The 14565-nt window shown below is 31.8% G+C and overlaps 2 protein-coding genes across 2 annotated transcripts; both read right to left on the bottom strand.

Annotated features, from left to right (window-relative positions):
• Positions 1–749: 749 nt before the first annotated feature.
• LOC145113742 (primase homolog protein-like) lies at positions 750–1446 on the bottom strand. The gene is made up of 5 exons (XM_079049795.1): positions 1440–1446; positions 1304–1371; positions 1116–1226; positions 908–991; positions 750–827 (listed from the first exon to the last, which is right to left on the bottom strand). The coding sequence occupies exons 1-5, from the start codon at positions 1444–1446 to the stop codon at positions 750–752; spliced, it is 348 nt and encodes a 115-aa protein (XP_078905921.1).
• Positions 1447–12896: 11450 nt separating this feature from the next.
• LOC145113735 (uncharacterized) lies at positions 12897–14565 on the bottom strand. The gene is made up of 5 exons (XM_079049790.1): positions 14498–14565; positions 13901–14392; positions 13622–13793; positions 13301–13550; positions 12897–13213 (listed from the first exon to the last, which is right to left on the bottom strand). The coding sequence occupies exons 1-5, from the start codon at positions 14563–14565 to the stop codon at positions 12897–12899; spliced, it is 1299 nt and encodes a 432-aa protein (XP_078905916.1).

The following is a 14565-nucleotide window of genomic DNA, read 5'->3' as shown; positions in this document are numbered from 1 at the left end:
CTGGCCAACGACGCCTCCGCCTCCGGTCTTCGGTCGACGACACAGACGAAGTCTCCTACTCCGGCCTACAGCCGCTTCCGCCTCCTCCTTCTTTCACGTTGTTTAAAGGTACGATCGGCCTTCTTTGATTAATGTTCTGTTTATGACAATGTCTTCTTTGTACGACATATTAATGTTGTGTTTATGCAATGTTGCTAGTTGGCTAGGAGTCGATAATGGTTATACTGTGTAAAAGTATATATGCTACTCAGTTGTTGGTTTATTAGATCATAATCAGAAAAATTTCTAGTAATCGACAATTTCAACTGGTCTATGATATCATAATCATATTAATTTCTAGTAACCTACTTCTGCTTATGATTATTTAATTATTAAGGTGGATATCAATGAAGAACACCATGGGTCTTATTTGTCCCTGATATCACAAAGGTAAAAGTAAGAACCTTCTCTTGTGGAATGATCACTCTTTTCAACATTATTTACTAATGGTTACTATTCTATTGCAAGAAGTAGTCCATATGTGTTAATATTTTGATGAATTAAAATTAGAAACACCAAAAAAGATTATGTATTTCAAGATGAAAAAGTGAAAACTTACTATGATGATATCACTTGTTCCTTCTATATCATCAAGTCCATATAATATCTTTTCAGTATCACTTTCCTAAAAGGGTAAAAATGTCAATTTTGACTTTATTCAACCGATTTTTACCATAAATAGTAAGTTTTGATATATCGATTTTCACCTGTCAGAATTTCTTTGAGATATCTCTGTATTTGCAACTAACAAGTTCTTTTTTTCTTCTATAAGTAAATGCAATAACAATCTGCATACACAATTGGAAAAAAGTTAACAAAAGTACATGGAGAAGAAGGGTAGTTTTGTAAATTAGTAAATTCTTTCTACCTGTTTTTCATATCTTCTTTGCATGACATGATTTCTCCGTAATGTCTCTTTAGATATCATTCTTTCAGAAAAATATTCAAGTAACTGATTCACAAATACAAGATATAATCATATAATATCAACTGTCTTAATGTGAGTAAATGAGTAAATGACCATTTTACCCTTCTGTAGGTAAAAAAGAAAAGTGAATAGGAGAAAAGATTTCTACATCTTTGCACAAAGGTTCCAAATTCAATTCATCTTCTGTGAGTTCCTTAATTTTTTTCACTTTAGGGAGTGCATTCATCCTTTTGTAACTTGATTTAACATCTGCAAAAGCCTGAAATTAAAGAATAAGAGAAATATCATATAACAGTTAAATGAAGAAAAAAAGTAGTGAAAAATGTGAATATTTACTCGTGTGCTCCCTTTCCATCCACATTTGGCTCGAAAACAAGTCAACACAGCTGAATTACTAAAATGTTCTATAAAATTCTATGTCAGGATTTTAATAAATAAAGTCGATTTTGAGAATATGAGGCAATTTACATACCAATCATCAGAAATGAAGAGAGAGTTTATTCTCCCCTGAGTCGCCACCTTTGCACTATTGAGTAGAAAGATGCATTTAGAATGGAATGAAAACTACAAAGTAACCGATCGATTTTTTATTTGTGTAATCTTCAATCACATTGATCCTTTTGAAATTTTCATAATGGAATGAATGAAAAACTATAACCTAAGCAATATGTATGCTCATTTTCTTATCAACAGGTCTGAGGTTATACATCGGAAATTTACCATTACATATGGATGAGGTACTAGTGCAAACAACCAAGAGCAGGAGGATCCGTATGGTAGAAAGAAAAACCAGAAAAAGAAGTGTTGGTAAACCCAAAACGAAACATCTTGAAGCGAGGTATACATATTAACAAACATTATTTGAGTTTTCATCATAAAAAATTATTTGAGATTTTGAATCCTAAGTTTTCTTGTTTTTGTAGGCATACAATGAATTAGCCACAAAGGGGAAAGAGAGGTCAGAGGTGTGACATTAACAAATTTAAGAATGTTTTTATGCTTAATGAACTAAATGGTTATTGTAATTTTTTTTTTCTGTTTCTTAAAATGAAAACATGATCAGTGATGTCCCACTTCTTATGGTTGGAATGGAATCATAGTAGGTTTGTATTTTGTAGAGATTGATCATTCGGTTACAATTCACATGGTAAAAGCTTTGCAGAAATTGAAGCGTTTGTTTCGGTTGGAATAGTTGGAATGGTGATCCATGTGTTCCGCAGCATCCATGGAGTGGAATTGGCTGATTAATAAGGCTGGAATGCAAAGCCAGAATGGGCTGGAAGGAATGGGGATGTGAGACATCAAGTACGGTTGTATTGGTGTATTAGATGTGTATATATGGTGTATTAGATGATACTTGAGACATCAAGTACGGTTGTGTATTGGTGTATTAGATGTGTATATATGGCGTATTAGATGATTGTATGTAATGATTGTATGCGATGGTATATGATACATATAGTACGGTTAAATAGCCGTACTCTATTATGCATGTAATCTAATACACCCCTCTACTAATACGCCCTACATGTACACGTACTATATTCATAATTTCAACCGTACTCTATTAACCTTTTTCTAGTAGTGTTAATAAAAATATAAAGTACTTAAAGAATTGATTGGCCACTAAATAATTTTGTTTTAGAAGTATATGTGTAAAGAAATTTGAAAAACTTAAACGTCAATATTGATGTTTTTGTTGGTAATTACGAAACTGAGTAATAAATAACAATTACTAAACTAACTAATAAGAATTTAATGAAAAAGAAAATAGAGAGAAATGATTGATGAAATGTGTTTACTAATGGATTTATAAACCAAACTTATTATGATTAGTTATTATCGTAATTTTAAGGTTATATTTTTTTTAGGTAGAGAGGATTTTTTTCGCTTATTTACTATTAATTAAATAATTTGAATATTTGATACATATCTCCTACAAAGTCATAAAATATTAAATATTATTATCAATATAAATTAAAATAAGCAAATTTTATATAATAATTCATAGATTTGATATATAGAAACTCTATTATTAGAAGAAAAATTCATGTTGTAATAACATATGACAAAACTTATTTTTCAACTCTTTATATTTGAATCGCAGAAATATGTCCAAACACATTAAAAAAATTTATGATCAAAACATACTTATATACTACTAATATAGTTACATTATGTATAAATGAAAGGAAAATAAAAAAGTCATTACCAATTAATAACCATAAGTTAAAAATAATAATAATAATAATAAACTCTTATAGTGATCAATTAACTTAAACTTGAAATCATTAGTACAAATAAATTAAAAAACTCGTGAGTTATAGTGGAGTTTCAAATAGATTTGATGCAAATAAAATTGTCTCTTGAAATTTTATTGTATTTTATTTTATTCAATTTTTTTATATATAATTAGTTTATATTTAACATGTTAAAGAAGATAGTTTTATATAGACGTAGCGGATAAACGACAAAATATATAACTAAGCCCATAAATATCATCTAACTATCATAAGTAAAAAAATATTTTGAGTTGTAGTGGCTAATGCTAAATAATCTTAATTTAAATTTGAAAAGTTTCAATATTAAAATAAAACTTTTATATAATTAAACAATTTTCATTGGATTAATATGGTTCAAAGGTTTATTAACGTGGATACATATCTCTTGCAAAAGTCATTAACTATTAAAAACTTTTATCAACAGTACATCACATCAATATGTTTGTTACACGGTTCTTGGTATGCATCATAACTTAAAAGAAAGTTTTGTAAATATTGTCTTCCTTTTTCATCCAAAGATTTTATAATTTTACATTCATTTATTTTTTAATGATAGTTCCTAATATAGGTTATAGATTTCCTACGCATACTTTAAACCGTATAATTTTATTCATGTGCAACGAGCGGAAACACACCTAGTTTGTAAATAATGAAGGCCCTTAAAATGTATGAGTTGACATATTAAAAAAAAAAAAAAAAAACTTTATTCTTCAGAAAAAATAGTGTGGGGTGGCATATCTTAAAGAAGAGATCAGAAGGAAAAAAAGGCAATAAATGTGACATAACGAATTAACAAAAAAAAATAATTAAATGCATCGAGTGACTTTTTTTGATAAAAGGTAATAGGCCCTCTAGTCTAATATAATTTCAAAAGGATGTATTTGTTTGTTTATAGCCAAAATAAACGTGTAAGCAATGAATTGTTAGACTAGTATAGAGGTTGTCGCACGCCGCGGTAGATGATGTATCATCATGGTGATGCGGTGAACACGACATCCTTTAGTTGAGGGAAAGACGGTAAGGCTACCGCAAAGAATGAGAGTATACCACACCTTTTTTCTTTTTTCTTTTGATAGTTGTGTGTGTAAGGTAAAGTATGGTATCATCCGTTTTGTGGGGTGAGTGAAAAATAATATGACCTTGAGGTGACATGAACAAAAGTATGGTAGGATTTATTACCACACCTCCTGGTCTTATAACAAAAGTTAATTTTCAAATTTCCTTAGTTTTAGGTGATTGAATATTTCATTATGATTCTTGAAGTGGAATTAATTTAATTTAGCATTCAATGAACGTGTTTCAATAAAATTAGTTGCAAGTTGATACATGTAACGTTTATTTGTATATAATATTTGTATATAAGTATGCAACAAAAATAACAGAAAGCTTTTAAAACATGTTAAATTACATAAGAGAACTTATTTAAAACATCTCATTGATTTTCAAAACACATAATTAACTGAATTTGACGAACAAAACTTTTTTTTTCTTTTCAAGCTATTATTTTATAATTCAGAAGTTTCCAAAAACCGTGTGCTGAAGAACCATTTGATTATTTCAAACTAACCGTATTTGGAAAAAGCAAACAAGGAGTTGTTGGAAAGAAATTCCTATCTATACCATAAAAAATTACAAAACCACCCTTAACTTTAATTAGTTGATTAGTTGATTCTCATTCTTCAAGAAGGAATAGTCAATTTAAAAACACAAATTACGTTTTTAGAAAAACTAGCTGGTAGCAAGTAGCTGCAAGCTGTATCTTTTATTTGTTACATAAGTGTTTGACAAAAGTAGTTGAAAACTTTTAAAATACGTAAACTTACATTAAAAACAATTGTTTAGAAAAGATAAATATATAAATATATTTTTAAGCGTAATTATAAAAATTGATTCTAAAAGTCCAATGGTTTTTTCTTAAACACTAAATTTAGTAGTTTTTAGATGTGAAGCGTTTGATTTAAACTAAAAGATATTTCAATATCAACCGTATTTGGAGCATGTAGGGGGTGGTTGTAGCGAAATTCCTATCTAGATCATATACAATTACCAAACCAGCCTATAATTAGCTGATTATTTAGCAATAATCAATTTAAAAACACAAAGTAAATATATTTTTTTACGGTCAAGCAAGAGTGTTGACTTGCTGTAAGGAAACTTATACGGAAACTGTTATCAAGATAAACATAAAAAGAACAAATCAGCCTATAATTAGCTGATTATTTAGCAATAATCAATTTAAAAACACAAAGTATATATATTTTTTACGGTCAAGCAAGAGTGTTGACTTGCTGTAAGGAAACTTGTACGGAAACTGTTATCAAGATAAACATAAAAAGAACAAATTAACCCTAACTATGATTAATTATCATTTGATTTAGATTCTTGAAATCAAAATAATAATGTTATTGGACTACAATTAAAATTTGTAAATGCAGTGTATGTACCTGACTATCATCGATATTTCAAGCTTTGGATTAGGAAGAATGCCCGACATGAGAACCAAAAATTCATACGCCTAGTACTCCAAGCTAATTCACATAAAACATCCCACAATTAAATCTAAATTCTCTCTACAAAAACCAAAAAATAACTTCAAAATTTTACCAGATCATGAGTGCAAAAGGTATACTCAACGAAACAAACTCTTCAAGATTTAGAAATGCTTCTTTACAAAACCTTGTCCATGTCTTCTCAAAAGTGCATGAAAACTTAATATAAATCGCCAAAAACGACACTTGAATCCAATAAGAAATAGCACAGGCCAAAGCAGCCCCATTACTCATTAATCCAAACTTTAAGATCAAAATCCAACATGCAAGAATGTGAACTAAGCATGTAAATCCACTGCTCAACATCAACACTTTTGTATTACTTTGAGCTTGCAAGAATCGGAATTGACACTGAAGAATCCCATATGGGAAAATACTGGGAATCAACCAACGAGTGTAGGTTTCGGCTTTCATTGAGATCTCTACATCTTGACCAAACCAAATGAAGATAGTGCATGTGTAAGTCCATATGATTGATATTGGAATAGCTATAAGCATCAAAACTAGCATAGCTCGTTGAGTGTATACTCCAAGCATGTGATATTGGTGTGCTCCATAAGCTTGTCCACAAAACGTCTCGAGTGCACTTCCAGTTCCTAGCTAATTATATATGGGTCATTTTTTTTTCAGGAAAACAACAACCCAAGTTTCTTTATATGATTGTGTTGATAAACATGCATGGAGATTAGCAGTACATAAATCAAGGTGATGATTGAAGGGTTAAGAAATGAAAATTTGTTCTTTTTATAATTACCAGGAAGTGGGAACCAGTGACTGCAGCAAAAGAGGAAGCCATTGAAGCAACAGAAAGGGAGAGCTCTCCGAGATGGCCGATGAACATGACCGATATAATCTGCAAACTGTAATCTAAGAAACTGACTAAGCAAAGAGGTCCAGCCTGTTTCAGTTGTTGCTTCAGTTCTTCCATGGTCTCTGATGATTTGATTGTACCCATTTCTTGCTGCAACTCCATGATTTTTCAAGAACAATATAATACCTTGTTAAAGAGCATTTGATCGAGCAAGAACTAAAGAACTCATGATCATATAATTTATTCTAGTTTATCTTATGATATACTTTTAGAATATCAAACAATAGAAGATAGAAGATGACTAAGAAGATGACTAAGAACTCACTATATAAAGCATAGAATTTTTGGTGTGGATATTTATCATAAAATCATGCATGTTGATTGGTATGATTAGATTTGCAATTTTTGAATCTTTTCCTTGATTATTACGATTCATCAATTATGATATTGGTGTCAATGTGTAAGAAATTGTTATTCTTGATGTTATTTATTAATTTATTTTGATTTAAGTGTATATCTATTTATTATTCGTAAGTTTCAATACTAATTACATCTTATAAGTTAACTAAATATAATAATAAAATATAATGATTCATTATATATATATATATATATATATATATATATATATATATATATAGGCAAAAATTCAACAAGAAACCATTTTAAACCATAGAACCAATGAACCATTATTTTTTCAAGTTTAGATCTTATTATTTATCGAAAAAAAATTCTAAAAATATAGAAATTCATAACTTTTTATCTTCTTTCCATTGATATAAAAATTGATAATTTTATTTTTTTTTACTTTTTTTATCTAGTTCAGATTCACATTGTGAATATGCACTATAAATCATTAATTTTGTATAAATTCGATGTATGAATCTGCACAAATTCACAGTGTGAATCTGCACAGATTTCACAAGGTAAATCTGAACAAATTCACAGTGTCTGAACAGATCATTTTTTTAATCAAATTTGATATCAATGGATGGAGGATAAAAAATTATGAATATCTATATGTTTAGTGTTTTTTTTTTTGATGAAAAATTTGCTCTAAAAGTTGAGAAAAGATTGGTTCCTTGGTTCTAAGGTTTGGAATGGTTCCTTGTTGAACCCAACCCTATATATATATATATATATATATATATATATATATATATATATATATATATATATATATATATATATATATATATATATATATATATATATATATATATATATATATATATATATAGGGTGTGAAACATATGCATTACACGAGTTAATTAATAAAAAAAGTTTAATATCAAGGTATAAACATTAAATATTTTTTTAAGGTAATACTTTTGTTCACAATCTGGATGGGTGTTCCTATTGAACGGTGGAGCGGTGACGTGGAAGAGTTCCAAGCAGAAGACAGTGACTGATTCTACTTGTGAATCCGAGTACATAGCAGCGAGTGAAGCGTCAAAAGAAGCAGCTTGTTTGAAGAATTTCATCGGGGATCTTGGAGACATTCCGACTATTGAGGAACTCTTTTGTAATAATGAAGGCGCGGTTGCTTTAACCAAAGAACTGAAACATCATGGAAGGTCCAAGCACATTGATAGGAAATATCATTACATTAGACATATAGTTGAAGATGGGTATCTCCTAGTGAAGCAAGTGTCATCATAAGATAATCCTACTTATCCTTTCACAAAGGCTCTAAGTAAGGGGAAGCACATCGAGCATGCTAAGAGCATTGGTTTGAGAGACGACATTAGTTTTAGTAATTAGTTGATAGGTTGAAAATTTTAAACTTTTAAACAAAATAAATTGTAATTTTTTTTGATGATTATATAATGGAGATTTATTTATGAGTATTGGTACTGCCTTCTTTAATTCTTTATTATTGTGTTTCATTTTGCATGTTTTACTTCCTGAATAATTTTGTTATCAAATTTCGCAGTCGTTCATACTTTTCGAAGTAAGTAGTGAATCAATATTGTTATGTATTGATTATAGCTTGTCTATGAGTACTTGGAAAATGGGGATTTTGAGTATCGAATAAACCCACTCTTAGAGACTACTTCATGGATTTTATCACGAGTAATTCTAAGACGATAATATCTACTATTCTTAAAGCGGAGATATATAGTTCATAGTTTACGAATCAGTTATGCATTGGTTACCCAAACACCTCTCGTAACTGGATGTTATAAAGAGTAATTCCATGCATGATTTGGTAAGTAAAGCGTATGATTATATAGTTCTTTTTGCCCTAACATGAAAAGCGATATATTTGGGGCCCTCGATGATTTGATGTTGACATTGTAGTGTTGGGCCCAGCCAGGACTAGATTGATGTGTTCAATAAGTATTATGATGACTTCATCATAAATCGGGAAATCGGGAAACATAATCTTAGAAAATGAGATTGATTATAATTCATGTCTTGTGTCCATACGATCTTGAAGAACGAATGAGTAGTTGATCACTTATCTTAAATGTCCGATATGATATAGAATTCAGCAACGGTTTTGGAAAGCACTATTTGTTGTTTGGTTCAGGGTAATATTAGCAGTTGTAGTTATAGAATTATCCAAGTGGGAGACTGTTGGATTAAGGTGTCTAAGCTCATAACTAAATTGGTATAAACTTGTAATTAGAAGCAAAATCCTTTTTGGCTTGCCCTCATAACTAGAAACTGATTAGAATAACATTTTTAGAGAGGAAATAATTTATTAGTTTATTATATGATTAATAAATTAATTAGAAATAGTTTAAATTTATTAATAATTGATCATAATTAATTTGGAATTAATTTGTGGTCAATTAGAATTAATTATAAGTGCAAGGGCTGCTTGGTAATTGCTTAATAGTTGAGCAAATGAGAGGTTCTAGAAACCTCTTGATGGGGACAGTTTTAGAGTGTCTTGCAAGGCAATCTAGAATGTTCCATTTAATTAAAGGAAAGTAGATAATTATCAGGATTTGAAATAATATTATTTTATGTTCAAATCTAGGGTTTCTAGGTTTTCCTATCAACTATATAAAGGGGCATTGGCTTGCAAATTTCATCCATTCTATTCTAGAGAACCATAGCCGAAAATTTGCATCCCTCTCCTCTCTCTTCTCTTGTGTTCTAGCTTCTAGCTTTGGGTGTGAGCCATCAAAGGCATCATCATTTTGGTTCTTGCCTTCTACAGATCTACAAAGGAAGGAATCAAAGGAATTGTTTACAATAACAATTCAAAAGGTGTGTAACCCTAATCTATGAATTTCAAAAATAGTTGGGATAGTACAGGGTTTCTAGTTCGTAGTATAATGCCTTAATGTGAAGATATAGATCCTTAATAGTTTGCATGTACCCATAATTGTTAAGTGTTATTTTCCGCATTGTACATGAAATTTATAACCTATGAATCCCATCATACGCCTCTTTTTCAAATGCCGACTCCAACATCGCCATGTGTCGCTATTTCATGGTGCCACGTGTCACATGCTCATTGGGCCACGTGGCACGCTCATCAAGCCAAGTATTTTTCACAGATCTTCGAACGGCCATAACTTTCACATACGAGCTCCGTTTTCGACATTCTTTATATCTACATGTAGCTATCAACGAGTATTATAACATTACTTTAGACCCCAATAGATAATTCTCACTCTATTTTAAATTCATATTTTTATAGATATTACACTGTTAAAGTCTGTGCAAAAATCATAACTCCTTCATACGAACTCCATTCTCGGTTGTCTTTATACCGAAGGAGTCATATTTACGAGATATTCAACTCTTATTGATATTGTTTTGGCTAACACTCAACCGATTTAAATTTCAATTTATGTGTCAAACACTGATGTATCGGAGCTTTAAAAAATCATAACTTCCTCATACGAAGTCAGATTTTGGTGTCCTTTATATGCACACTTTCGCTTTTACGATTACTAAGAATTTATTTTAGATTATTTAAGCTAATAAGTAACCTATCTTCGATTCAATTTTCACGACACACTTTGTCATATTGGGTTGAACGTGAAACTTCGAACAATCATAACTTCTTCATGCGAAGTCAGATTTGAGCGTTCTATATACCCACGGAATCGTCATCACAACTAATACAACTCTCATCAAGATTATTTATCCTAAAGAATCTTTATCAAAAAATGTTATTTTTATCGCTTAGTGATAAAAGGTCTATATAGTCCGTAACGTGCACGACTAACAATTATCCTATTCGGGAATTTTAATTATTCAATAAATGAATAACTACGACTAAAACATCTATCCCTTGACTCATGAGTCATGACTGTGCAATCTTTTTTAAATTCATCAATGTCATATTTATATTTGGAAACAGGAATATTATTGGAAGTGATAATAGAAACTATTTGTTGGGTGATTATACCCTTGGCATCATAAATGATTCAGCCTTGTTAGTTGTGAAACTGCAATCGTGAGTTGCCATGAAAGCTCTATGAGTTAAACGCCTCATCTCTTCATCATCTGAACTAGAGGACCAAACTTGTGTGCCTTCGTAATCATTTTCATGAGCAATAAGTAAGAGATCTTTTGTTTGTTCCTTTAGTTCACGAATTTCTTTCAGCTTCTCAACACAGTAAGCTTCATCCTTATCATATTCTTCTTTCAATTGCCTTTTCTTAAGCATGCAACATTTTGCGAAATGATTCTTTCTATTACAGTAGTTGTTATCAAATCTCGAATCACCAACTAACTTCTTCTCGTTCTTTTCATTGTGGTTAGGTGGAAATTGCCACTTTGGGCCAAAAAGGTTTGTGCTAGCACTCATGGTCCAAAGGTTTACATTTTGTTGCCACTTTGGTCTAAAACCTTAACTGCCATCACTTTTCCCCCGTTACCATCCATTTGACTTGTCAAAGGGAGGTTATTTTCGACATTCCCTGTTTTACTCACTTTATTTAATTAATAAAACCCTCCTATAAGATCGATGATACTACGGTGTTCAAGCTTTTATCCCCTCGTTCTCGTCTTCTTCACAAGCCCTAACACAGTCACTATTCACTCTTTCATCTGAAGAAATTGACAATGGTGTTGTGTTTCTATGGTAAAATGGCTATTGTTTGCACTTCATGGACCGACAAAAACCCAAGTCGACGATTCTGGGGATGCCCTACTGAGGTAAGAAAATGGATTTTGTATTTTCATCATTATTCTCCCATTACATGTTAAGATCAGTGTTAGCTTTTTTTAATTTTGAAGGGATCCAAGTGTCGCTTTATTGGGTGGTATGATGGTCCAATGTGTTAACGTTCAAAAGCCATCATACCTGGATTGCTGAGGATAATCAACAAATTGAAGGCTCAAACCACAAGACTCAAAATTTACTTGTTATGCAGTTAGATTTTCTTTGTGTTTGTTCAAGTTTACAAGTTGTTTGGAATGTAATAGTTTGGGTAGGGTAGTATTTTGTTGAAGATGTAATCAGTAAGCAATGTAATCTTTTGGTAAGTTGCATGAAAGTGGAATTTGTTTAAGATGTAAGCAATGTAAGACATGTTTTGCAACAAAATGTCAATGGAAATTATATTTGGTATCTATATGTTGACCATTCTATTTTGTATATGATTTAAACATTGTAAAATATGCAATTAACATCAAATTAAACATACCATAAACCATAAAATCAAATTCCTGATAAGCTGTTCCCACAAATCAAAATACATACTAGACATGTCTACATACTATCAAGTACCAAAAAGGACATCAATGTATCTTCCACACCAAAAGACATTAACTACCTAACATACAATAAACATAAGCAATTGACATTTAAACCCCAAAAGACATCAAAGTAGCTTCAAACCCAATCAGTTTCCTGCTTGGCCCTTGCAAGTTCTAGCATTGTGCCCTTTATTTTTGCACTTGATGCAAGTTACACTGATAAACTTCCTTGTCAACTTCCCACTCCCACTAGCAGCATGAGTTTTGCTCCCACTAGCCCCATGAGTTTGACTCCCACTAGCACCATTACTATTCTCTCCCTTCTTTTGGCTTCTCTCCCCCTCAAATTGTCTTCTCCTTTTCTTGGGCCTCCCACACTGATTATGGTGCAGAGGAGGGATGATTATAATTATACATTCACTTATAGGCCACATTGCTCTCCCTTTAATAGGCTCTACCTTATGGACATAAGTTGCTTTCCAAGTTTCTAGCTAGCGTACCCTGTGGGCATAAGTGTGTAACTCTCCAATCTTCTCACCATTATCTGCTTTGTCATTTAGGACTGCTATGACATGTTTGCAAGGGAGGCCAATTAATTCCTGCTTCCTGCAATTTCACACCCTTTCAGTTTCAGCCATTTCAACAACATGTTGATCCTGCCATGGCCCTTTCACTTGGTACTTGTCTGACCCATTCCATGTAGCTGTGTACTGAGATGCCAAATTGACATTTTTGTCCATAATATTTGTTGCAGAAGGAGTTAGTGGCCCTACACACTTATTTTGTACCTTGATGACATTCCAGATTCTTTTCATCATGTATTCCCTGATGTACTCCAAGCAAGTTATTGGTGGCTTGTCCCTTCCTTCAATCAATTTGCTGTTGAAAACTTCACAAAGATTATTCAAAAGCATATATGATATTGCTTTCCCTGAAATGTTGTCAAAAGCAAAGAAAATAGTAAGCAAGATATTGTACTAACAAAGTAATACACCACAGGGGCAAATTTGGAAATTACATGTGAAGTGGCTTCTTGTCCAGTGTTGTGGGGGGATCTGCTTCAACCAATTATATGCATCTTTTTCAAATAAGTTGAATTCATTCATCAAATGGTTGAACTCTTGGACTGTTGTTGTTGTGGCATAATTCCACAAGTGGTCTTTGTGTTCACTGGATCTCCATGTTCTCTTCATATTATCATGTATATGCCTGTGACAATACATGTGCTCAGCACATGGGAAAAACTGAGCAATGGCAGCCTGTAAACCCTATAAAGGAAATAAAACATAGTTAGTATATTACATCCAAATATAGAAAATTTAAACTACCAATTACATACCTTTTGTCTGTCACTTATAAATGTGAAGTTTGAGTTTGCATATAGGTCCAGGTCATCTCCTAAAGACTCAAGAAACCATTTCCAGCTTTGAATGTTCTCAGACTCAACAATGACATAAGCTAGGGGTATATTCCATTGTTGGAGTCTACACCAACTGCAGTTAAAATCTGTCCTGAGAAAGGGCCATTCATAAATGCCCCATCGAAACCTAGAAAATCCTTCACGAAAGCTCTAAACCCCTTCTTCATTCCACCCAGACACACATAAATTCTTTTAAACCTTCTTGAGGTAGCATTGGAGTTGGGTTCAGACTCAAATTCTAACTTCACAGTTGTATTTGGATTGGTAGACTGTAACTCCAAGATGTAATCTCTGAGAACCTCATACTGCTTTCTGTAATCTCCTTGAACTTGTTTTTTTGCATTAGATTTAGCCCTGAAAATCTGATGTATAGAGAAACCCACTTGATACTCCTTTTGCAGTTGCTCTTTTAAAGCTTTCACTGGGATTGTTGGGTTTGATTCAACTTGATCCATTATTTTCTTACCAATGAACTTTGCAGTTGCAGATCTAACTTTTCTTGTGTGCAAGCATTTGTGTTTGTGGTTGTATGTTTTAATCATCCAACTACCATCTTTAGTTGACCTAGAACCTTGTATCACCCAAGGACATGGGGTAGGTTCACCAACATCACCCTCATTAAAGGCTACAGTCCTTTTGCATAAATCCCTTAACCTTGTTTTGTCGTTTTTCTTGAAGAATATATTTCTCCTGGTTTCCAATGCATGCAATTATATCTTTTCCTTTAACTCCTTTTTACTTTTATATTTTTGTCCTATCCTAAAAGTTACTTTATGTATCTCTCCTTGAGAGCACCTTATCTCCTTCCCCAATTCTTTTAATAAACCTTTCCTTTTCCTTTCCATATCAGAACCCTCATCCAT

This window comes from Lactuca virosa, chromosome 1, assembly GCF_052849685.1.
Source record: "Lactuca virosa cultivar CGN04683 chromosome 1, Lactuca_virosa_CGN04683_v6, whole genome shotgun sequence".
Classification (NCBI taxonomy): domain Eukaryota; kingdom Viridiplantae; phylum Streptophyta; class Magnoliopsida; order Asterales; family Asteraceae; genus Lactuca; species Lactuca virosa.
Note: the sequence above shows the minus strand (reverse complement) of the source record. Positions and strands in the feature narration are given on the sequence as shown.